Source organism: Hemicordylus capensis, chromosome 4 (assembly GCF_027244095.1).
Source record: "Hemicordylus capensis ecotype Gifberg chromosome 4, rHemCap1.1.pri, whole genome shotgun sequence".
NCBI lineage: Eukaryota > Metazoa > Chordata > Lepidosauria > Squamata > Cordylidae > Hemicordylus > Hemicordylus capensis.
In genome coordinates this window covers 34155244-34181659 of record NC_069660.1, presented here as the reverse complement: position 1 = coordinate 34181659, position 26416 = coordinate 34155244, and the positions used below count along the sequence as shown (strand labels likewise).

Sequence of the window (26416 nt, the reverse complement as noted above, 5' to 3'; positions counted from 1 at the left end):
ATCTTTCTCTCCTCTGAGACCAACCTCGCTCTCTCATAGGTCGCCTCTAACAATAGTAACGACCCCTTCAACAGTTTCTGTCCAATCAGCACTTTCTACCGTCATTACGTCGTATACTCCAACCACCGCCGCCGGTGTCCTGCTCCGCCTCTCTGCGCTTTCTCTTTCTTTCGTTTCCGGTCTCGAGACAGGCTTGGCTACGGTCCTCTATTGGTCGAGCTCTTGCACTCCTTCCCTTCCCCTCCAAGCGGGAGCTTGAGACAGGCGGCCAATCAGTGCGGTGCTGAAGGGTGGCAATAACAACCGAACCACCGACAACGACGTCATTTGCAGTTGCTGCTCCTGCGCCTGGCGACTGAGGCCGGAGGGGAGGGGGACGGGCGGAGAAGGAAGCGGCCGCGCTCGGAAAACACTGAATCGCCATCATGGGGGCTGTACTGGGCATCTGTTCTCTGGCCAGCTGGGTGAGTACCGGCAGAGGGTCAGGCGCCGTCTGAGTCGGCCCCACCACACTGAGAGCTTCGGGGTGGAGAAGCAGGCCGGGTTCCCTTTCCCCCTCCCCCATCGCGCTCGGTGTGTCTTTTATTTCTACGGTGGGGAAGCTGGAGTTAAACTCCCGTGGCCGTTTCTAGGCATCGTTGTAGCTGCCCTGTGATGGTCCATCCCCAGAAGATTCCGGGTTGTTGTTTTCCTAGAGGGTGGGCTTAAGTAGAGCGTCCATGTCCAGGGGCAGTCTATCTCCTAGATACCAGATCCTTGGGACAAAAGGGGGAAAGCTCTTATGCCACGCCTGTAAGCTTCCTCCTAGTGGCATCTTTCTGGTGAGAGTGCTGAACTATGTGGCTGTTTATTTTAGTCTGACCTGGTCAGTTATACTTAAATATAACTCCATTCATTCATTCATTCATTCATTCAAATTATATATTGCTTTCATTGACATCTCAAAGCGGTTTACAATATAATTTTAAAAATGCATACTTAAAATATCCCCCCCTCCACCTTCCCAGGAGTACGGAAAGACCATGCAAGGAGGCACCCAGGCCAGGGGAGAGCATAACATCGGCCCCCATAGAGACCAGCTCAGGCCTGTGAGGACTGTTGGGGCAGCCCCTCCCCCCCACCTTCCCAGGAGTACCGGAAAGACTAGTGTGCCCTGAGAGGAAGGCAAGAAAGGAGGCACCCAGGCCAGGGAGCTCTTGTCCTCAGCTCCTGAAAAGATCAACAGCCTGGGACAACGCTTTATTGATCTGTTATTTGCATCTTTCTGTGTTTATCCATTTGCGTGTATCTATTGTAAACCGCTTTGGGTGCCTTTGTAAAGGCAGAAAGGCGATATAAAAATGTTGCAAATAAATAAATAAATAAATACATAAGTGCTGTTCTTGCTATTGTGTCTTAGCTGGTTAGTCCTTTTATTGTGAAGCAAAGGACCTTTACACTACAACATGAACAAAACAGTAAATTGCAGAGAGTAATAGAGTAATGATACATTAACATTAAAGCAGGATAAGGGTTAAGTATTTGTATATTTTACCCTTATGATATGCTATATTCATACCCAGAAAGCATTTTTCTAGTTGATTTGAATAGTTCTCTTCAACTTCTTCTTCTCTTCTTCTCTTATCTGTTGCTGGCTGTTGTTTCTGGCTTTTTTGTTCACTGTTTTGGTTTTTGGCAAGGATGGAGGTCTCTAGAAATTGCTCTGTTTCCTCTGCTTCTCACGGACAGTGATTCCATCTCAAGGAATGATGTTGTTCCTCCAGCCAGGAAGTGACTGCTGAGTCATAACCTCCTAGGTTCCTTCGACTGTTAAGGTTTATCTGTGATCTCATAGTGCCATTGTGTAAGAAAATATTAAATGGCCGGTCTTATGTCCTTTTTGTCTTGCCTCGCTTGCTGTAGTCCTATGTTTGGTTGCTGAAGCATCAAGCCTTTAAAAAGGCCTCCTGAGAACTGGGGTGTCTGCAAACACTGCAGAACAGTGACATGCTCTGAAACGAGGTAATCTGGCCATTAGTGGCTCACTCTGAGGCATTTAGGACAAGCTTAGAAGAACTTAACTCAGTTGAAAGATAGCAAAGGGGCAAGATCTCCTCCTCAAATGAGAGAGCCGGCTTTATGAACAAAGGGTGCTTTCATAGTTCTGTTCTCTGGAGGGGTGTGGCACTTCACATAACACTCTTAATGCAGTATAAAAGTCAGGTGTTAAAATGTCCACTTGAATGTCTGTTGAAAGCTTGTTTTTGAGTTGAGGATTTGCTAGTATGGTGTGTGAGTGTGTGTGTGGGAAAAGCTTTAAGTTGCTATCTCACATGTGTGCATGGAGCATGTGCATAACTAATGAAATATGTGTTACAGCAGTACTCTAGGCTTCTCTCCAGTAACTTCCAAACTACTGGCATGCGCTAATATACCATGAGAGCTGCTTGTATGTCACAAAGAAATATGTTTAATTAAAGATGTCTGTAAGTCCAAGGAGTCCACTGCTGAGATGGTGTTTTGCTGTGTATCTGCATGCTTTGTTCATTAGCATCCCACTGAGCAGATACTTTTGCCTCATTGGGGTTTGGGTACTATATGGTTCTGCATTCCCATTGCAAATATGAGCTAAATGTGGTTGCTTTTTCTTATTCTACCACTTCTTTAAATATATCAGAAGCCAAAAACTTGCCAGGGAGGCGGTTGGACTCTTAGATGATGAGGGGTTATTAAGGAGGATAAAGAGATCGCAGAGAAGCTGAATGAGTTCTTTGTATCTGTCTTCATGGCAGAGGATATTGACCATATACCCACTCCAGAACTGAGCTTCTCAGGCTTGGAAGATGAAGAACTGGGCCAACTTGAGGTGACGAGAGAAGATGTAAACTCTTGAAAAACTACAAATTAACAAATAGCCAGGGCCAGATGGCACCCATCCAAGAGTTCTGAAGGAACTCAAATGTGAAATAGTTGCTCTCCTGGCAAAAATATGTAATGTTCATACAATCAGGCTCTGTACCAGAGAACTGGAAAGTAGCTAATGTAACTCTAATTTTCAAAAAGCAATCCAGGAAACTACAGGCTGGTTAGTTTCACATCTGTGCTGGTAAATTGATGGAAAGCATACTTAAGGACAAACTTGTTAAACATACAGAAGACTAGGCCTTACTGAAGGAGAACCAGCATGGGTTCTGCAAGGGCAGGACTCGCCCCACTAACCTTTTAGAGTTCTTTGAGAGTGTCAGCAGGCCTGTGGATAAAGATGATCCGGTTGACTTGGACTTCCAAAAAGCTTTTGACAAAATTCCCCACCAAAGGCTCTTGTGTAAATTTAGCAGTCATGTAATAAGGGGACAGATTCATGTGTGGATTGGTAACTGGTTAAAGGATAGGAAACACAGGGTAGGAATAAATGGACAGTTTTTACAATGGAGGGAAGTAAGAAGTGAGGTTGCCCAGGGATCCATACTGGGATTACTGCTCTTAATTTAACAAATGATGTAGATGTTGGGGTAAGCAGCAAAGTGGCCACATTTGCAGATGACACTAAACTACTTAGGATAGTGAAATCCAAAACAGACTGTGAGGAGCTCCAAAAGGATCTCTCCAAACTGGGGGAGTGAGCAACAAAATGGCAGATGCGGTTCAGTGTAAGCAAGTGTAAAGTGTTGCATATTGGGGCAAAAAACCCCAACTTCACATATACACTGATGGGGTCTGAGTTGTGACTGACCAGGAGCAGGAACTTGGGGTTGTGGTGGACAGCTGGTTGAAAGTGTTGACTCAATGTGTGGCAGCTGTGAAAAGGTTAATTTCATGCTTGGAATCATTAGGAAAGGAATTGAAAATAAAAATGCTAATGTTATAATGCCCTTATACAAATCTATGGTGAAGCCACATTTGGAGTACTTTGTATAGTTCTGGTTACTGTACTTCAAAAAGGACATTATAGAAATGTAGAAGGTACAGCAGAGGGCAGGGCAACCAGATGACCAGGGGCCTAGAGTAAGGCTACAACACCTGGGGCTTTTTGGTTTAGAAAAAAGATGATTGAGGGGAGACATGATAGAGGTCTATAAAATTTTGCAAAGAGTAGGGCACTGTTGCCAGAACCTGAGGGGTATACTCATGAGTCAAATGGGCCGCAACCCAAAATTTGGCTTTAAAAAAGCCAAATCTGGCAACAGAGCGCTGGAGCCAGGGGTCATCCCATGAAACAGAAGGCCAGGAAATTCAGGACCAAAAAAAAAAGTGCCTTTTCACACTGCACACAATTAACTGATGGAGTTCTCTGCGACGGAATGTAGTGATGGCCACTAACTTGGATGGGGGCTTAGACAAATTCAGAGGATGGGTCTGTCAGTGGCTACTAGTCTGGTGGCTATAGGCCACCTCCAGCCTAAGAGGCAAGGTGCCTGTAAATACCAGTTTCAGGGGAGTAACAGCAAGAGAGAGGGCATGCCCTCATCCACCTCTTGCCTATGGGCTTCTCAGAGGCGTCTGGTGGGCCACCACGTGAAACAGGATGCTGGACTAGATAGGCCTTGGGCCTGATCCAGCAGGGCTGTTCTTATGTTCTTAGCACCTGGTATGACTGTGTTCCCTATCCCCCTGTGTATAAGATTTGCCTTTGGATGATCCAGTGTGGTTTTCTCTATATTCCTGTGGCTGTCCAGGAACACTTCTGACATGACAGGCTTGTTCTTGCTGCATATTGCATATATTTCAGTCTTTTTGTATGGCTCTGTAAGCAACTCATACAGAATGGCCATAGAATCTCTATATGGACTTCAGCTTTTGATAACAGCAATTAACTGCATCTGATTGTAATATTTCATGTAAGTAACAAGATCAAACTGCTCTTCTAACTTTGCATATACTGAGACATTTCCAGAATGTAATGACAGGATTATATCTGGCCATAGCAGATCAGCAATACCTCAAGTGAAGTCAATACTTGGCATAAGTGTGTTCATGTAATGGGTTGTTAAGACCTTTTAAAAGGTTTTGGGTTGGACTTCAGTGTGCAAAATGCTGTAAGGCAGGCCAACTGTAGCAAGGAGGGCACAGGAAAAGCCACTTCTAGTATTCATATACCCGCTTTTGTTGGCAAGTTCGTAAGGCGGTTTGCATAGAAAAGGAATAAAATTAATATACATATTGTATAGAGCTTTTCACTGTGATATAACTATGTGACCATGCTGCAATTCTTATGAGATGATAGATCTTTAATTTGGAGAACTGTTCTAAAGCTAGAAAATGATTGCCAAACAGATAGTATAATCTGGGCTTGTCTATAAGAAGCAAATTTACCAACCTTGAATATTCTCTGTTGCAACCTTGGCTCTCCAACTGTTTAACTACAACTCCCATCATCCCAAGACAATGGTGGCTGGGGATGATGGGAGTTGTAGTTAAACAGTTGGAGAGCCAGGGTTGCCTACCTCTGCACTATTGGATATGTTGTATCCATAAATGTGATCCTTATCTTTTAAAAGTAAATAAACTTGCTATGAGGAAGGATTATGGACACATAGGATTCTACTTGCAGAGTTATGCACAGAAGCTCCATAAATGTGTGTGGTTCAAGGAGTTTCCCATTTACGCACATAAGGCATTCCCCTTTGCAAATATACAGGGGTGCATTAGCACAAGAGATGACTTTCTTCATACAACAACTATGAGTTGCATTCTTCTGCTAGTGCACCAGCATTTACGCCACCAGAAGACAGGATACCGCCCACAATGTTATACCTTATATGCAAGAGAGAAAATGTCCTTGTTCTCATTTTCATGTCCATTCTGCAGATTCCATGTCTCTGCAGTGGTGCATCATGTTTGCTGTGCCGCTGTTGTCCCAACAGCAAGAATTCTACAGTGACTCGCCTTATCTACGCCTTCCTACTTCTCCTCAGTACTATTGTTGCTTGTATCATGCTGGCACCAGGAATGGAAAAGGAGCTGAAAAAGGTACTGAAGTTCTTTCAGTCTTGCATGTATCACAAGTCAGTGGACACCCATTCACCAATTTATATGTGGCTTGCAGCAGACTGAGAAACAATAGATGGTATCTGTTTGGGGCTCACTGGTAAGAGGAAAGAGGCTCTGTCTCGCTGAGCTCACGTTCCAGTGTTCTAGGCTGCTATCCAAGTGCTACATTCCAAGTGCAAGCTAAATATCTGTAGGGCGACATTTGCTGGTTTTAAGGGAATAACGATGTGTGGTGTAGAACTTTCCATTTCTAAAAATACTAATAAAAACCAAAGCTGCAATTCCTATTCTGTCTTGGATTGCAAGCAAAATCAGTTTTGGTTTTGAACCGTAAGAGCGATGCCAGTCTTCAGTTGCTGGGGTTGTTTATACAGAATATTCTTCTTCATTGTCCTTAAAATTTTACAAAGTATTCAGTGTGAATCAAACATGCCTGCCCCATCATGCCCATTTTGGACCTTAATCTTGGCTGTGTAGGTAATATTTGTAAAATATATTTGTGCTCTGGCGAAGCGGTTGCCTTGGTAGCACATTCGTAACCCACAGCTTAATCTGGAGCAGTTTGCTTGCATTCTGATAAAACTGCTGTAGAGGAAATGGACTGTAGCATGTAGTAGGGATGTTCTCAAAGCATTTCGGCACCTCTATTTTCAGGTGCCGAAATGCTTTGAGCTGCCCCAGCCGAATTGTTTCAGTGGGGGGCGAGCGGGCACTCTAAAAGGAGGAAGGCAACTCTGTTGCCCCTTGCTGCCCCAGAGCAGCACGGTCAGTATTAAGCAGCCAGGCTCTGTTTGCTTGCTGTTTCCCAGCAGGAAATGGCATCTGAGCATGTGCGGACACCATCTTGAGAGCTCAGCACTCAAAATGGCATCTGAACTTGAGTACTGAGCTTGAGGACTGAGCGCTCAAGATGGTGTCCAAACACACTCAGATGCCATTTCCTGCTGGGAAACAGGGAACTTCCTATTCCTAAGCAAATGCACCTGGCAAACAGAGCTTGGCTGCTTAATACTGACCACTCTGGGTTGGCGTGGGGCAACAGAGGGGCAGGTAAGACCTGCCTTCCTCCTTTTTTAAAGTGCCTGCTCTCTGCTGCCCCAGATGTACACAAAACGCTTTGTACACATCCCTAGCTTATCCTTATCTAGAACAATGGAAGTTAAGAGTTGCTGATAGTGGCTGATATCTTGACTAACAAGGTGCATGCACTTCAAGGAACTGTGGGGGCCCGCAACTCTCCTGGTCCCTTGCACCCCTACGCACCTGCTGTTGTGCAAGAACTCTTAGTGTGGTTCTGCCTGCATCACAGAAGTGCTCAGTAAGACTGACATTCCAGTCCTGCAGAGCACTTGTGGAGCATGGCCAGCACTCCACACTCCCAAGGCTCCTGTGCAACAGTGTGGGTGCAGCGGCCTTGGGTGGTTGCTCAAGGGCTCCCAGGGCATCTGCACAGCCCCTTAAAGCATGCACACATTGTTAGTCTGGATGTCGGCCACTATGTGTAATCCATATTCTTCTGACGGAAGCATTTGTATTTCCTGATATCTTTTTCTTAGGTGCCTGGATTTTGCGACAAGTTTGCTGACTGTGAAGCGTTAGTTGGATATAGAGCAGTCTACCGAGTCAGTTTTGCCATGGCAGTGTTCTTTGCCCTCTTCTCACTGCTTATGATAAAAGTGAAATCAAGTAAAGATCCAAGAGCTTCTGTGCATAATGGGTATGTTGAAATTGGAGGCAGGTCTCTTCTTTGCTTAAAATGCCGACAGCATGAAATCCATAGGCGTAGAAAATGAACAGCATTCAACAGATGAGTTTATGCATTCATTGTTTTTACTGCAGCTGCATTCACGCAATCATGGTGATCCTAGTTAAAGAGTTATCAAGGATTGCTGAGCCCTGCAGAGCTGATTGTGAGAACCCAGATTTTCCCAGCAGTCAGCCCCATGGGACTCTGCGATCCTGCTTAACTTTTTAACCAGGATTGCCATGATTGTGTGAACACAGCTAGTACTGCCTAACCTGGAGATATCTTTATTGCTCCTGCATTGATGCCCATAGAAATGCAGTCCCATGAGGTAAAATATGAGTATAATAACCACTAACTTCAGCCATACAAATTTAATCATGGAGGATGTATAGAGATATCTAAATTCTTGATTTTTCATTCCTTGCTTTGAAAAATGAAATGTGTAATTCTATTTCTTGATCAGTGGTGCAGATTATGAAGTTAGCTGCAGTCTATTACATATTCTGTGTAAACTTATTTAAATCTTTTGTTGAAAAACAGTATATAAATATTGGTAGGAGTATATTATACATTTTAAAGTTAAGTAGCTTGCTGCCAGTAAAGCTCTCAAAACTCATGCTTACCTATAAATACCAGCTTTGCCTGGGGTGATGCCTAAAATATAACAGTTGACATTAAGGATGTGCTCGAAATGCGATTCGGCTTCCGAATCACGGCACAATCCCTTTAAAATCTAGGGCTTACCCAGCCCCTTTAATACCAAGGAGAGCAGATCCATCCCTGTTCTTCCTTCTGATCGCCACCATTGCAGTAATCCTGGTGTCCCCCCCCACCCCACCCCGTGCCCATGCATTGGCAAGGCTCTCCCCCAGCAGCCTGCATGTGATGCTGGCCACACAAATGGCCGCAATGCATGTGCAGAGGGCATGTGCATGCTGGTGTCACACAGGGGAGCTTGGAGATGCCCCACTGGTGCACGGGCATAGCTGGGGTAGCACTAGAATTACTGCAGTGGTGGCAGTTGGAGGAGGAGCAGGGATGGACCTGCTCTCCACCTTGAAGGGGCTGGGTAAGCCCTCGATTTTAAAGGGATTGTGCTGTGATTCGGAAGCCGAATCGTGTTTCGGCACATCCCTAATTGACACTCAGAATAGCTTACTAAATAGTATTACTTGGGGAGTAGGGTAAAGAACTACTCAGGAGTAACGTAATCTGGACTTCAGCCAGTGAATCTTGCTAAAATCCTTGCCTAAACTGATGAATTGCCTTACATTCTCAGAGCATATATGCTAGACCTCTGGCCAATATATCCCTTTGCTAGTATAAGTTCTTTTATTGTCTGAGAGCTAGAATATGAGGCAAGTGCCTTCTTAAGTTGCTGCCTTGTCCATTCTCTGTTAAAGCACTAATTCTGTTGAGGCCCATATAGGTATCCGCCTCAAGCTATTTTCTTCAGCTTTGCCTTCTTTATACCAGTTTGACAAGTTGGGGAATTATTCTACATGTCTGTAAAATGGGAGAAATCTAACATTAATTTATTATCAGAAAATAAAAAAATATTTATGGAAGCTTGTTATAGTGTCAGCTTGCCACACAAGACTATTTTTGTCAGAACGTGCATACACCAAGGAGTGTGTTCCACTGGATTGTGTATCATTATGTAAACCTGTGTGTAAACTAGGGATGTGCACGGAACCACAGAAGCATGGTCCGGCACTGAGGGGAATGTGTCTTTAAGGGTGGTGGTGGTAGTACTTACCCTCCCTCCCGCCGCTCTTCCCCCTCCGGCGCTGGTGTTTCTAAAAATGTTCTTGGGGCGGCAGAGTTCCTCCCTGCCGCCCCTGCCCCCGTCGTTGTCTGAAAAGCGTAAAACTAGAAAGAGCTGGCGGCGTGCATGTGCCCTTTGCGGCACGCGTGCTTGTCTCTGCCGCTGGTGCGCGCGCCGCCAGCTCTTTCTAGTTTTATGCTTTTCAGACAACGACGGGGGCAGGGGCGGCAGGGAGATACTCCTCCGCCCCAAGAACGTTTTTAGAAACACCAGCGCCAGAGGGGGAAGAGCGGCGGGGGGGTGGGGGGTAAGTACTACCACCCCCCCTTAAAGACACACTCCCCCCAGTCCCGGACCGCTGGAATTCCGGACTGGTCCGGAGGCCTTTTCTATGGCCCCGGACCGGTTCTGTGCACACCACTAGTGTAAACTTTATAGAAAAGCTTTGGTTTTTAAGACAGGCCACCACATTGCAATAGTTGGAGGCTAATGGAGAAATTCATCTTCTCGGTTGCTGGGGTCAAGGACATCTCGCTGGGTTATCCCCCTCGCGTGCTCCAAGGCAGGACTATGCTAATTAGCTGAAAGAAAGAAGCCTCTAGAGCCTGAGGGGGATGACCCTGCCCCTGTTCTTACAGTCCTGCGTTGCTCCAGGCAGACTTTTTTCCTTCTCCTCAGATCTCTTATCTTGCCCCTTCTTTTTCTGCTATTACTCTCTAAATACTTCACTACCTTAGACCTTGGTGTACCCTTTTTTTCTTTAAAAACAAACAAACAAACAAACACCCTTCTACCTCCTTTCATCCCGATTGCTCCCTTCCCCGCTGCTTCCTGGCTGTATGGAGCACGCAGGAATGCTGAGACACATCTGCGTTCCAAGAGGAAAGGCACAGAGTGAATTCCCCAGTGCAGCACGAACACTCAGATCTCCATTTTTGGACGTGTCTATGCCGGTTGCTTTTCAGCCACCCGGCAAGATGCTTAAAGGAGCCGCTGCGAGTCTCCCGCATTCGGGCCGTGAGACCTGAAGTAGAGTGGCACAGAGAGCTGGCGAGGGAAGCAAGGTCTGTGAGCAGGCAGGGACACTTGAGCCAATCTCCCTGCTGACTGCTAGGATAAAAGCGATGGTGGCGACCCCACTCGCTAATCCACCCCCAATGCAAGCACAGCTCAGAGCCTGGGCAGGGGAACGTCCGATGGATGTGGCAAGTAGAAATGGCGGCCACGACAAAAAGGGCGCGAAATCTAACTGTGCTCCAGGAGGATCGTGCAAAGGACTCTTGCGGGGCTCAAGGCACCAAGATCAAGGGCAACAGGGAGAAAGGGTGAGCTTGTCCCAGGAGGAGAGTAGCTCCACTGTGGTTTCCACCAGCTATGCCTTTAAAATGCCTAAATCTGTTCCACCTGAATGGCAAACCTGGTTTAAAAACGCTATAGTCGAAACGGTGCAGCAGCTTAAGCCCTATAATAAAAATAAAAGATCAAAGAAGCGTAAACTCTTATGATTCACCCTCTCCATCTCCACAAAAGGCAAAGAAGAAGAGAAAACATATCAGGGCTTCTCACTCTAAAGGGGAGAGAGACCTGAAACCTGAAAAGGAAAAGGTCAATTCCTCAGAACAATCAGGTCTAGATTCTGGGGACCCTACCCCTTTGAATCCCAGGCCCCCAGCTCATGATAAGCCACAAATTTCTATCATTGACGTTGAGGGAGAAATTGAGACAGATCAGACTGGCACCTATGGGGGCAACTAAGACCCCAACGTGTCAGGAAAAGGAGGGGGAATGGTCAGGGGGTGAGGACCCTGAATCAAACAATATCTCGCAACACCTATTCATTCATTCATTCATTCATTCGATTTCTATACCGTCCTTTCAAAAATGGCTTAGGGCGGTTTATACAGAGAAATAATAAATAAGATGGATCCCTGTCCCCAAAGGGCTCACAATCTAAAATGAAAAACAAGATAGACACCAGCAACAGTCACTGGAGGTACTGTGCTGGGGGTGAGTAGGGCCAGTTACTTTCCCCCTGCTAAATAAAGAGAATCGCCATGTTAAAAGGATGACAAAATAACGGCTATAGGCTTGCAAACAAAGGTTACAACAGAAACTGCCCTGACGGCCAAGGGGGACTTGGTATTCCCAAAGGCCAGGCCTAGAGACATGCTGCTTTGAATGCCCAAGTGCTTCACGGAGGCTATTAAACAAGAATGGCTGTTACCAGCCACTAATAGGAAACCTATGGCGGTAGCAAACCGCTATTATGCTTTTCAACAAGAGCCAACTGACTTGCTAAAAACTCCTAACACTGATGCATTGGTGGCACCATTAGTATCCGGTTCGTTATTTCCCAGGGATGGGGAGGCTTCCCTGAAGGACCCTTCAGATAAAAAAGCGAACTTGCTCTATGAAGGGTTCATAGCAACCCGAGTATCTGCAGCCACCTCTATGGTGGCTAGAGCTAGCTTGCTATGGGTTGATGACCTCAATGACACTCCTGCTGACCCAGTGAGAATGCGCCAGCAACTGTTAAAAATTCAAAAGGCCCAGGCCTTTGCAGCAGATGCCATACTGGATACCATCAGATTTTTGTATAGGGCATCAGCTGTAGCAAATAGGAGACACCTCTGGCTACAGAACCGGCAGGTAGATTCTACCTCCAAGACTAACTTAGCAGTGCCATACAATAACACAAAGCTCTTTGGAGAAGTGGCACTTAAAGATATGCTTGTAGAATCCAGAGACAAGAGAAAGACTATGCCCTCAGCTTCCCATAAAATAGATAGATAAGTTTATAAGAGGCCCTTTCAAGGGTCCCAGCCCTCCTTTAGGGGCTGGGAAAGGGAATTCAGATCCACCTGAAGTGCATGGAACCGCCAGTGTTTTCCAGCAAGGGGTGGGGCAAATAATAGACAAGCCTTTAATCAGGCTAAACAGTCAAAGTAACAACTGTGACTTGGAAATGACCAGGCTGAGGGGCCATCTTTTGGGCAGTGGAGCCCATTCTATCAGGTCAAGAGGGCGTCTATTCTATTCTGTTTACCATCCCCAAAAGGGACAGGTCGAGAAGAGCTATATTGGACTTGAAGTACCTAAACAGATGGGTACGCCACGGAAGATTCCGGATGGAGTCATTGAGATTAGTAGTGGAGGCACTGGACCACCTGGACTGCCTATCATCAGTGAATTTGAAAGAGGCATATCTTCATATTCCGATACATCCCAAAAGTCAGCCTTGCCCAAGATTCAAATATATAGGAGTACATTATCAGTATGTGACCCTGCCGCTTGGTCTGTCCTCAGCTCCAAGAGTTTTTACGAAGGTCCTGGCACCCCAGATGGCTCACCTGCGCCTTCAGGGGATCAGGATCTTTGCTTATCTAGACGATCTGTTGATTCAATCAACAATAAAGCAAACAGTAGAAGCAGACCTACAGTACACGCCAAGGACTCTACAGGAACATGGTTTTCTTGTTGACTTCAAAAAAAAAAAGTCAACTGGTGCCAGTATGCAGACTTCAACACCTGGGAGTAGTAATAGATATGGAGCAAGATTGACTTTTCCTACCACAGAACGGATACCAGATGCTCTACACATAGGTGAATCAGGTGCTTTCAGAGCCACAAGTGCTTCTACTTACCTTAGCAAGACTTTTAGGTCTGATGGTGGTGACCCTGGCTGCTGTACCTTCAGTGGTTTCTCTTACCCTACCTACCAAATGGCCATTGCCAGCAAAAGACGGCTGCTGCTTACACTTCCAATCCATGTGCACCAATCTCTTCGCTGGTGGCTGTCACCATTAAACCTGCTCAGAGGAAGAAAATTCCTGGACCCTCCGAGAATAATAGTTAGAACAGATGCCAGCAACAGAGACTGGGGGGCTCATTGCCATCACCTCTTGGCACAAGGGAAATGGATGGAAAAAGGAGAAGGGGCATTCCATCAACTAACTAGAGCTCAGAGCCATCCTCCTGGCACTGGTCGCCTTACAGCAGTCCATACAAGGGCAGGATGTCCTTGTCAAAACAGACAACACTATGGCAAGAGCCCATGTGAACAGACGGGGGAACGCAATCAAAGGCATTTCACGCAGATGTGGTATTGCTAATGGAATGGGCCGAACTACATCTTGCATTGCTGATGACTCATCACATAAAGAGAGATATGAACCATCTAGCCGACTGGCTCAGCAGGGAGGACCTGATGCCAGGCGAATGGTCCCTAAACAGAAAGATCTTCCATCAAATTGCACACCTGTGGGAGACTCCACATCCAGGTTTAAATTTAAAACACCACATCCAGGTTTCCTTGCAGGGGGACAGAAGACACAGACGCTCTATCAGCCACGTGGCCTCTGGGTGTATTGTACGCCTTCCCTTCAACACCACTGTTGGCGAGAGTCCTGAGGCGCATAAGAACCCTGCAGGTAGAGGTAATTTTGGTGGCTCCATTCTGGCCAAGGAGACCTTGGTTCGCGGAGCTACTACATCTCAGGACGAAGGGCCTATGGTTTCTTCCACTCTACCATATCTTCTCTTACAGGGGCCGGTGCAACACCCCAACCTGAGCTGGTTACGGCTAGCCGTATGGAGACTGAGCGGCGGATCCTATGGGGTCAGGGTTACTTGGAAAAAGTTTCCAATACCATCCTTGCTTCTCATAGAGATTCTACCAACAGAGTGTAGTAATGTACTTGGAGAGCCTTTTTGAGATGGTTGGCAAGACACAGTGTTCCTTGGGGGCAAGCAAACATCAACCATCTTTTACAATTTCTCCAGGAGGGCCTTGAGAAAGGACTTAGGCCCAATATATTGAAAAGACAAGCTGCCTCATTGGTGGGACTAATTTTGGAAAATTCACTAAGATCAAGTCTTTCACACCCGCATTTAAAGAGATTCCTAAGGGGACCGACCCTACTGCCACCAACCATGCTACACTATTTTCCCACTTGGAATTTAAATACTGTTCTAAAGGCGCTGCAATTCTCACCCTTCAAGCCAATTAAATCAGTGTCACTAAGGATATTGTCAGTTGAGCTGGCGTTTCTAGTTGCTGTGACATCAGCAAGACACATTTCAGAATTCAGAGCTTTGTCTGTCCACAAAAATTACTGCATATTTGCAAAAGACTCAGTTTGTCTTATACTTGATCCCTTTATTAGGACTAAGGGGAGCTATCAGTTTCATCAGTCTCAGGATGTTTTTCTCCCATCCTTCTGTCAACATCCGAAACATCCGCAGGAGAAATTGTGGCACAAGTTAGATGTGAGACTGTGTCTAAGGTGTATATCGAACGTACAGCAACATTCTGAACTACAGACTATCTTTTTGTGTCCTTCCTTCCAGGAACTATGGGTAGGGCAGTATCTTCATCTGTTATCACCAGGTGGATCAGAGCTTGTATAGCTCTGGCATAAGAGTCATAACACCTTCATCCACCAACACGGATAATGGCTCATTCCATGAGAGCAGCGGCTACGTCGGATGCTTTTTTAACTAATGCACCAGTCCAGGAAACTTGTAAGGCTGCGACATAGAAGAATCCTCTAGCTTTCACAAGACATTACAAGATGGACACTTATGAGTCCGCCCAGGTGGCTTTCGGAAGATGGGTGTTGCAAAAGGTGCTTCCCTAGGAGTAGTCTAAAGCGCATCCCTCCCTTGGTACGGTACAAGCTTTGGTAGGTCCCAATGGGATGTCTTTGACCCCAGCAACTGAGAATGGAGCATTGGTTCACTTACCGTGAAGGCTTCTTCTTGTTGCTGGGGTCAAGGACATCTCTGCCCTCCTGGCTTGGCGCTACTTGTCTACTCCTGGGGGAAGAACATATCTTCATTTCACCTTTGGGTGGGAAGGATGGAGTCCTATTCTTCAGAAAAGAATTGTTCCAGTCAGGAGATTCCCTTTGAGGACATGGTTTGCTTATTTGCTTATCCCTGACTTGCTGAAACTTAGTGTTCTAATTTTTACAGTTCATGATATTTGTTTAAACATGTTATACTCTTAACTTAGGAACTTGGCCTATAAGAACTGGAGCGGGGTCATCCCCCTCAAGCTCTAGAGGCTTCTTTCTTTCAGCTAATTAGCATAATCCTGCCTTGGAGCACATGAGGGGGATAACCCAGCAAGATGTCCTTGACCCAGCAACCAGAAGAAGTTTTCAAGGTAAGTGAACCAATGCTCCATTTGCTGAGAGCCTGGGCCCCCACCCTGTCCCCTTTAGGAAGTGTTCACCAAAACAATCTCTGCTGGCAAACAGAAGCAAAAGAAACCCTTGTCAGGGACTACTAATGAACACAAGTTTTTACCTATCGTTATGAATAGATACTTGCCTTAAAAGTACTTAACTTCATTAGCTTTAAGGATGTAAACAAAGAGATGTAAACAAAGAAATGTTCTTGGGGTTTTTTTTTTTTACAGGTTTTGGTTCTTCAAGATAGCAGCAATTATTGGCATCATGGTTGGTGCATTCTACATTCCAGAAGGGCCTTTCACAAAAGGTAAACACACACAGTTAAGAAAATACAAACATTTCTTGAATTGTAACAAGAGTTCAGGGTTTTCTATATGTAGACTTTCATTTGATGCCCTGCTTTGTTCTGAAGAAAGATGTTGATATTCAAGATAAGGTTTCTAAAGGGTTAATTCAGATGAGAATTTGTCATGTGGTATTAGCAGCTTATAAGCAGTCCATAAAGCAGTCACGAACATGACGAGAGCCATCATCTAGCATGCAACCATGTGGTGAAGCCAATTTCACTGGGCCAGTCCTGTCACACATTCTTAATGAGTTTATGGAGAGAAAGAAACATTGGTAGACTTACCGTGAAGTGTTCTTTATCGAGGTATGGGGAGGGCATCCTAACTTGATGGGTTGTCAATCCCGACATGCTTCGAGACAGGGCCAATCAGAATTGATTTCTGCTATCACTATGCCAGGCCAGCCACCATTAACCCAGTTCCGGGACTGTGACTGTGGAAGGACAACGATGCTCTGAAAGGAGGCTAATCAGAACTACACATAGGAAAAAAGGGCAACAGGCAAGCAAACAGAAGGTAAGAAGTAACAGGGATAGCCAAACTATAACCCTGGGAGTCGGCCACCACCCACAGGCAGAAAGAAAGAAGAACAAACGAACTCCCTTCCCACCCTGCACACAGAGAAGAAGAAGAGAAGGTAAAGAAGGAAAATTCCTACTGAGGAAGGCTGGCCACAGACTACTGTCCAGAAGCAAAGACAGGACCGGAACTGGGTTAATGGTGGCTGGCCTGGCATAGTGATAGCAGAAATCAGTTCTGATTGGCCCTGTCTCGAAGCATGTCGGGATTGACAACCCATCAAGTTAGGATGCCCTCCCCATGCCTCGGAAAAAGAAAGGCGGGGGGGGGGGGGCGCAGGGGACACGACCTTGCCATGTGCGTGGGCACTAGACAATTGGTCCCTTGCGGTGAGTCTGTCTGGTGCCCGTTTATAATCTGCCCTAAGCCACGCGTTGAGGTGTATTCAGGGAAGCAGTGTAGGGACACTACTTGGGGTATGTGTAACAGAGAGGCAACTTGCTTTTGAATGATTGGGTTTGAACTGTTGCTTCTTAATCTCATACCAGGCAGAAAGTAGTGAAAACATGCATTCCTGTTGTGTTTAGGAATGCCATATTCGTTCCAATTGTCAGAGAAATCTCCAGGAGTTGGTTCTAATGAGCGGAGGCCACACCATCCATCAGGTTTAGGGTTTATTATCATGACATGCCAGGTGCCTGCACACCCAGTAGACTTGGCAAAAGTGCTTTATAGTTACAGATCTTAATGCAAACATAGGGCCACCAATTAGGGGCTCACAGCACACTGTCTGAACCAATCATGAGAGAACAAAGTATCAGCATTATGCAAAGTAAGGATTGTAAAGTTTCCCCCAATCAGGAGCTTATAACATAACCAGTTACTCAATAATAGTAAAGGTCAAACATCAGACCATATAACTAGTAACATTGAGAGTATGCACCAATCACCATTGGCCAGCAGTTCTTAACGCTCCAATCTCTATGGTGTCCCAACTCCTTCAATTCCCTCCAAACAGCATATTGATACATTATGTTACCATAGCAACCCTTGCAGCAGTACTGAAGTTCATAACTCACAGGCCTATCTTAGATACTTGACTAGGCCTGAACCAGACACGAATAAAGCTTTTCTTCATCACTTTTCTCTAAGAAAAATTGACTTTCACATTTAAAAAATACATAGATTGAATATCAAATCTATATAGGAAGCTGCTTTATACTGAATCAGGCCCTTGATCCGCCTTCCTCAGTAGTGTCTACTGACTGGCAGCGACTTTCCAAGACTTCAGGCAGGAGTCTGTCCCAGCCCTGCTTGTCCATGCTAGAGATCTAATCTTGGACCTTCTGCATGCAAAGCAGATGCTATCGCCCAATTCCCTCTGGATGTAGTCATACACGATTCTCCCTCCAGAACTAGTCCCCATAGGTTTGCATTCTGTAGGATGCATTTCTTATTAATGTGATAACTGGAGGAATCTGCTGCTGGAGAGATTGCTGCTGGTGCATGAAAATAGCATGGTGTTTGATCCTTTCCTGAAGGGATTCAGAAATGTAATGGACTCATTTCAATGGAACCCTGGGAGAAATAAAGTTAAGCACATTTTAAACCTCTTTACCCCTGGGGGCTTGAAACGGATATATCCAATATCTTAAAGCTGTGACTTCGCCACACATACCTTCTGGGTGCATGAGTGCTCTTGCCCCAAATCCCTAAGCAGCCTTTTGAATTCAGTAGTTGAAAGAGTAATTTAATAATTTCAAAAATGTAGGTGTTCAGATGCCCCACCCTTGGTTCACAGACGAAAGCTGTATAACATCTCTACTCCATTCAAATATCCTTGAGCAGAAGCTGCCTAATGTTGGCCAAATATTAGATTAATCCAGGATCCACTCTCCTTCTTCCCAGCCTTCTTTGTCGTTGGTGCTTTTGGCGCCTTCTGCTTCATTCTCATCCAGTTGGTGCTGCTGGTAGACTTTGCTCATTCCTGGAATGAATCCTGGGTTGAACGAATGGAGGAAGGAAATGCCAGATGCTGGTATGCTGGTAAGTGTATATTTAACTTATTTATCATACATATATTGCCTGAGAGAGACCTCTCTAGGCAGTGTACAGCACCCAAAAAAAGTAGCAGAAACTTGACAAGAGGCAAGAACTTGAATGGGCCAAACTTGGCAACAGTATTGACAGTATGCATAACCAACTTATGTTGTGTACAATCTGAGACCAGACCAGTCCTGATAAATACTGTTGAAGTGCCACAACTGAAATGTAGGAAGCTGCCTTATACCAAATCAATATTTGGTCCATCTAGCCCAGTATTGTCTAGCCAGACTGGCAGCAGCTTCTCCAAGGTTGCAGGCAGGAGTCTCTCAGCCCTATCTGAGAGAGGGAATCAATCTCTCTCAGCCCTATGCCAGGGAGGGAATAGGAACATAGGAAGCTGCCATATACTGAGTCAGACCAATGGTCCATCTAGCTCAGTATTGTCTGCACAGACTGGCAGCGGCTTCTCCAAGGTTGCCCTATACTGGAGAAGCCAGGGAAGGAACTTGGAACCTTCTGCTCTTCCCAGAGTGGCTCCATCCCCTGATGGGAATATCTTCCAGTGTTCACACTTCTAGTCTCCCATTCATATGCAACCAGGGCAGACCCTGCTTAGCTAAGGGAACAAGTCATGCTTGCTACCACAAGACCAGCCCTCCTAGGACCTTCTGCATGCAGATGCTCCTCCCAGAGCAGCCCCATCTCCTAAGGGGAATATCACAGTGCTCATTTGTTATTTCCCATTCAAATGCAAACCAGGGCAGACCCTGCTTATCAAGGGGGACAATTCATGCTTCAGTGTTGCCCTTAGTTACAGTCTGAGTGAGAAGTTCTCTTACTTGAATTCTGGCTTGGCCAGTGTCTTCCCCATCTTTGAACAAGTCAGACAGTTGCTTTTCCCAGTCTTCCGATTGCCCGATTTCATATTGTAATACTTAAGATGTTGATGGGATTGTAAAGTACTCTGAAGATTAAATATGCTTCATAGTGAGCAGAAGTGAAGGTAGCCATTTGATTTAAACATGTGTTTTATATCTTCTGTGGCGTGTGTGTGGGATATAATAAAATCCTCACAAATGAAAGTCCTCCAGTGCACAGAGGTGAGAGATCAAACATCTTCTAACCTGACACTGGCTACAGCCCTAGTAGTTATATTGTAAATCTAACTATAAACTGGAGAGCTTTGTGTAAATTCAGTGTTTCCATATTGTAATCAGGGTGTACTTTTTATCTTCAGCTCTGCTGTCGTGTACTGTCTTGAACTACTCCCTGTCGATTATTGCTGTGGTGCTCTTTTATGTCTTCTACACAAAACCTGACGGCTGCACTGAGAACAAGTTTTTCATCAGCTTTAATATGATCCTGTGCATTGCTGCATCCATTGCATCAGTTCTTCCCAAAGTCCAGGTATGATGCATTCTCAGTAGGGCTCTTGTCTGACTTAAACAGATTTACATAGGAAGCTGCCTCCTACTGAGTCAGACCACTGGTCTGTCTAGTTCAGTATTGTCTACACAGACTGGCAGCAACTTTTCCAAGGTTGCAGGAGGGAGTCTCTCTCAGCTATATCTTGGAGATGCCAGAGAGGGAACTTGGAACCTTCTGCATGCAGGCAAAGCTGACCTATTTGGATATCTCCTCTGTGTGAGAGAGTGTACATAGTAAAATTGTATGTATATATGTATAATATATATAGCAAACACAACCTGCAAACACTCATGGGAGTATATAGAGGGTTGGGGTGTGTGTGTGTGCGCACAACCACAGACAGTTTAGTCTTGTAAAGTTGTATAACTTCTAGAACACTTGCTGATGTTGCTAGAGGGTTTGATGTTCTTGTTTCATTTTTTTCGGTTTCACTGAATTCAGATAACTGAGATTCTGTCCTTTTCTTTGTTTTCTTTTTGAAAAACAGGTCTTTTATCTCAGCATAGCTGCTCTTAAAACATGACAGCAGTTGCCTTGCAGGAAGTGTGTAGGAGTCCAGTATCTAGATCTGGTTATGAATGACCTATGGGCAGGAATCTTGAAAGCGCTTTTTAGAGGCTGTGCTAACATGCATGCAATTTATGTGGGTCAGGAGTATGGCTGAAGTGACTCCTGCCTGTTGAGATTGAACTGATGTGCTTTGGTTCTCCAAGTAACACCTGTTCCCCTCAGCATGCTTGATATTGTGTATTATGCACAACTCTAAAGCTGTAGCAAACCCAGAAGTATTCCCCCCTTAAGGCTTTTAACTGTAAGAGTTGAGCTAACGATCGACTTACCATGGTTCAGATTTGATTAGATTCTGCTACTCAGATTTGTTTGTCATGGCCTGTTTTGTTTGTTTGTTTGTTTTCAAAGTTGTAGACCACCCTAAACGTCCGCCTGTTCTTATTTTGTGCATAATAGGAACATCAGCCCCGATCTGGCCTTCTCCAGTCATCTGTCATTACCCTCTACACCATGTATCTCACTTGGTCAGCCATGTCTAATGAGCCTGGTAAGTGGTTCCATAAGCACAGAAAGTAATATATTTGAAATGAAGAGATATTACTCTTCATTTAGTGGCGGCAGCTGCTAAAGATGCAACATCTACTGAATCTTGGGAGGGGTTCAGAGGATATTGGGAAATGGAGCTGTGTAGTCTTTCAAGAGGTGCACGGTGTATGTTAAGGAATATATGCGAAACATACATTGCATTCTGTACTTCATATTTGTACTTTTACCTAGAGAACAACACACTCCTTGGAAAAATTAATGGTGGAGAAAGGAAGGAATTTGAACCAATATCTTGGGAGGACCTCTTTGTAGAGGAACTCTAGGATGACACAACCTAGAGATCCTTAATATATTTGCTAACGGAGCAAAGAGGCACCTTTTTTACAGTGGTGATTCTCTTGTATTGAACAAGGGGAGATAAACTGTCCCTATCCAACTCCAGCACAGCATTCCTCCGTTGGTGGTTGCTGGTGTCCATCTTAAGTTTGTGAGCTCTTTGGGGACAGGGAGCTGTGTTATTTTATTTAATATTTATCTTTCTAGGTAAACCACTTTGAACTTGTGTTGAAGAGCTGTATATAAATATGCATAGTAGTAGTATTACCAGGTGACAGATGCTCCTAACAATAGCCCTCTTCTGGTGTTACGTAACTATATCTGCTGTACATTGGTAAAACTCTCAACAGGAATGCACTGATGAACTCTGAAAGCACCTCCCTCCTCTCTCCTTCAGTACTGCATTGTCTGCAGTGTTTGACCTGCTGGCATACTTCTGATGGCAATGTAGTCATGGTGTTGAGCCAGCGTGGTGTAGTGGTTAGAGTGCTGGACTAGGACCAGGGAGACCCGAGTTCAAATCCCCATTCAGCCATGAAACTAGCTGGGTGACTCTGGGCCAGTCACTTCTCTCTCAGCCTAACCTACTTCACAGGGTTGTTGTGAAAGAGAAACTCAAGTATGTAGTACACTGCTCTGGGCTCCTTGGAGGAAGAGCAGGATATAAATGTGGTGATGGTGATGTAGGAGTGTATGTGACCTACTACTGCTACTATGAGTATTTAGATACTGCTTTTCAACAAAGTGCTCAAAGCTGTTTACAAAGAAAAACAAATAAGCAAGATGCTTCCTTTCTCAAAAGGGCTCACAATCTAAAAAGAAAACGAGGGATGCTGTGCTGGGTTTGGATAGGGCCAGTTGCTCTCCCCCTGCTAAATATAAGAGAATCACCACTTTAAAAGGTGCCTCTTTGTTCAGTTAGCAGGAGTGTGAAGAGGACTAATGAATGCTGCCGAAATAGTCTCTTAAAAATAGATATTGAGATGAATGGGTATGTATGTTGATCTCTAGCATTACCTTCCAGATCGTACCTGCAACCCAAGTCTCCTGAATATCATCAACCAAATAGCTGTGCCGACTATTGCCCCAGCGAATACAACTGCTGCACTTATTCTGCCTACTACTCCTGCGCCGCAAAAATCCCCACAGTGGTGGGATGCACAGAGCATCGTTGGGCTCCTGATATTTGTACTTTGTCTCTTGTATTCCAGGTAAGAGCATAGCATCTGTGAAAGTAGTCTGAGTCCACTGTCCAGGTTGATATGGCTTGTAAAAGGGCATCTTGTGTTTAGGTGTATTGGCTAGGTAAATGTTTTATCTCTGTTTGTTCCGTTTAAAAGGAAACTTAAGTGAACAAAAAACTAATTTACATAAGAACAGCCCTGCTGGATCAGGCCCAAGGCCTATCTAGTCCAGCATCCTATTTCACACAGTGGCCCACCAGATGCCTCTGGGGAGCCCACAGGCAAGAGGTATGTGCATGCCCCCTCTCTCCTGCTATTTCTCTCCTGCAACTGGTTTGGAGAGGCTTCTTGTCTCAGAGGCTGGAGGTGGCCTATAGCCCTCAGACTGAAGAGTTGCTGGAGCAAGATGGCGTTGATGCCATTGGTAAATCCTACACTTGAACTGGTCTTCAAACTGTCAATTATATTAGTGCTAGTTTTGCAGACACAATCAATTCTAGGTTGCAAGGTGATCATCGTGGACTTTTCTACACATTGTAGAAAGGGAAAACCCTGTTGTGTTAATATGTTATACCAGCAACCCTAAAAGGAGCTCAGAGCAACTTGCGTATGTTTTCCCAGGCACCTTATATGGCCAGACCTGTTTAGCTTCAGCAGTAGAATAGCATCTTGCCCCTCGGTCTATTCTCTGGTACCCAAAGAGTGGGGACCCAAGGAATTCTTGGAAAGTTTCAACTCTGTGGTTGCAGCTTTCCTATCCATGAATCGACATTTCAGACCTTCTTTTCTTGGAATGCTTTGCAGTATCCGGTCCTCTAACAACAGCCAAGTGAACAAGCTGACCCTGTCTGGAAGTGACAGTGTCATTCTGGATGATGCTCCAGCTGCTGCTGGTGATGTAGAAGATGGAGAATCCCAGCGGGTGTTGGACAATGAAAAAGATGGTGTCCAGTACAGCTATGCCTTCTTCCACTTCATGCTGTTTCTTGCCTCCCTATATATCATGATGACGCTTACCAACTGGTACAGGTGAGAATGGAGTGGGAATTTTCATCAGGTTTTTATAGCATCACCATTTGATAGTGGATTTTTAAACTCAAGGTATGGAAGTGTTTATAAAACCAAAGCATTTTTGGTGTAATTTATGTATTAGATATGTATATACTGCCTTTCTTAAAAGAATATCCCAAGGCAGTATGCAAAATGAATCTTAAATATTCATAAAACCATAAAAACAAAGCCAGCAGCACCAAGAGTTGAACACCATGACCCACTAAGGGTTGAACAGAATGGTCTTCATCTGAATCCGGAATTTCTCCCTACCCTCATCTCCTTGCAAAGTCTGGGGGGTAACAACTGAGAAGGCCCTGTCCCATGTACACAACTATGGAGCTTTTCTTAATATTGGCGTGCAGAGGATAGACTTGCATTATAGAAAGGAAAGATTGTGCCATCGAGTCAGTGACTCCTGTCAACCACAGAAACATGTAGTTTTCTTGGTAGAATCCAGGAGTGGTTTACCATTGCCTTCTCCCGTGCAGTATGAGATGATGCCTTTCAGCTTCTTCCTATATCGCTGCTGCCCAATATAGGAGTTTCCCATATTCTGGGAAACACACCAGCGGGGATTTGATCCAACAGCCTCCAGCTCATACACTATAAAACTGCTCCTCTTTGCAATTCTGACCATAACCAGGTTAGTAGAAATGTTTTGTAGCACTAGTAACTCTCATGGGCTGGCTGGCTTAATTCTTGCCCCAAATTAAAGACTAATGTCTTGAGTTCATATCTGGTTGGTGATGCATTTTGGTGGCCCAACTTCTCCCAGCATCACAGGGTTGTTCAGAGTTAAAGGGGTAGGGCTGTAGAGTGCTCCAGTAAATGTTGCAAGAATTATTGGTGGTGATCGCAGATGAGTTATTGCTATTTGCAGTTTGAGTGTAACACATAGGCAAAGCATCACTGAAAGCTAGTGGCATAATACCTGTTTTTAGTACGAGTGGTAACTTTAGTTGATAAAGGTGCTAAGGTTTAACCCAGCCCAAATGTACTCCATAGTTGACTAACCTACAACTTGTCATTTAGGAACTTGTACCATATGTCTGGGTAGAACACTTTCCTCCAAACCGTTTTAATATCCAACTTTAATTACATAACTTCCCTTTTAAATTAACTCTTTGCTCCTTTAATTTACATGCATGTTTCCCTTGCTCCATGGCATTGAAGAGGGAACTTTTGTTGCTTTTGGATGTTGCTCAGATCTTGGGGTTGTTTTTGATGAAAGGCGGTATATAAATTTAACAATAAGATCTCCTCTTATAGCTCACCATTGGCTTCATTTAGGGCTGTCTGACCACTTTGGGAGATGTAGGTTCTTGCCCTGATTCTGCTGGTACAGGAGGTCTCTGCAGGCAATCTTCCCAGTCCCACTGCCTTAGATCAGGGCTGCACACCTTTGTCCCTCTCACTGTTGTTGGACTACAACTTCCAGCAGCTACTGTGGCCAATGATCAGGGATGGTGGGAGTTGGAGGGCCAAATTCCAGCAGCCCTGCCTTAGATAAACATCTCTGGAGCCTTCTAAATAATCTCATAGCACATGCAAGGACTGGAATGGGGTGGGCATACCTCTGCCTTGCATGCATTCTGTTGAGCATGGTAACCTGCAAACAAGGACACCTTGCAAACAGTGATCTAACATAAGCAACATAACAACATCTAATTTCCTTTCTGACTGATTTGGTTATGCCATAAATCAAGAATAGGAATTCAGAAGCTTTTCATCTACAGCTTTGTTCATTAACCACTCTTATTCCTTTGCAGTCCTGATGTGGAATCAAAAACTCTGACAAGCAAGTGGCCAGCTGTCTGGGCAAAGATCTCCTCCAGTTGGGTCTGCCTCCTTCTTTATGTCTGGACCTTTGTGGCACCTATTGTCCTTACCAATCGGGACTTCAATTAAACAACTTCCTGGAAAGGATGGAAACATGAAGTTCTCTCTGCTGAAAGCCAAATGTTCTGTATTGCTTCTTGGAGCTAGGCTCCAGTCATCTTTCCTGCAACATACTGGTGGCTAGAAAGTTGCTAACTCGCATAATGCTTGATGCACAATCTAAGCCGTGTACATTTTGATGTGTTTAAGTCAAAGCTAACTTTAATATTAATCTTACAGCTGTGCTGTTGAAAGTTGTTTTGGGAAATGCCTGTAGTGTCACATCAGACACTATTGGAGAAAAGCTTGCTTGATCTGAAAGTAATATATTTTAAAAACTCTTATTCTTCAGTGTATGGAGGTGAAAGCCATACTGCAAGTGTCTACATTCCAGTTCAGGAAAATGTGTCCAATTGATCATCTTTTTAAATGGGCAATCTGTTGCTCTTAGTAGGGAACAGCATGTTAATGTGGTGGTGTGGCATGCTAAAATCAAGTTTTAGATCATTGTAGAAAGTTTTTAGATCATTGTAGAAGAAAGATAGAAACATGGGGTCTGCTAGATGTTAAGTGTGTTGCTGGTTAATTTCAAAAGATGTTGTTCAAAAAGCTTTAACCATTATATTAACAAAGAATTTGCTCAAGTGCTGTTTTTCTAATATGGACAATGCTTGTAAAAGCCTGTGCATTGTTAATCTTGACATTTAATATTTGCACTATAAACATGGTTGATTTAACATGAAGTGTTCGGTGTCATGTTTCTAGTGGGGTAATCTGAACAACCCTGTGTGTAACTACTGTCAAACCCAATTCAGTCCATATGTAGAAATAGGCTTCTTGCACAGGGGTCATTGGCAGGACATGAAGAGGAGAAACTGATCTTGCAT

The 26416-nt window shown here is 44.7% G+C and overlaps 1 protein-coding gene across 1 annotated transcript; it reads left to right on the top strand.

Annotated features, from left to right (window-relative positions):
* The first annotated feature begins 155 nt into the window (after nt 1–155).
* On the top strand, nt 156–26266 carry SERINC3 (serine incorporator 3). Its single transcript, XM_053250913.1, has 10 exons — nt 156–464; nt 5788–5949; nt 7527–7687; nt 15910–15989; nt 18457–18594; nt 19832–20001; nt 20989–21079; nt 22439–22625; nt 23403–23627; nt 25421–26266. The coding sequence occupies exons 1-10, from the start codon at nt 426–428 to the stop codon at nt 25557–25559; spliced, it is 1392 nt and encodes a 463-aa protein (XP_053106888.1). The 5' UTR covers nt 156–425; the 3' UTR covers nt 25560–26266.
* The last annotated feature ends 150 nt before the right edge of the window (nt 26267–26416 follow it).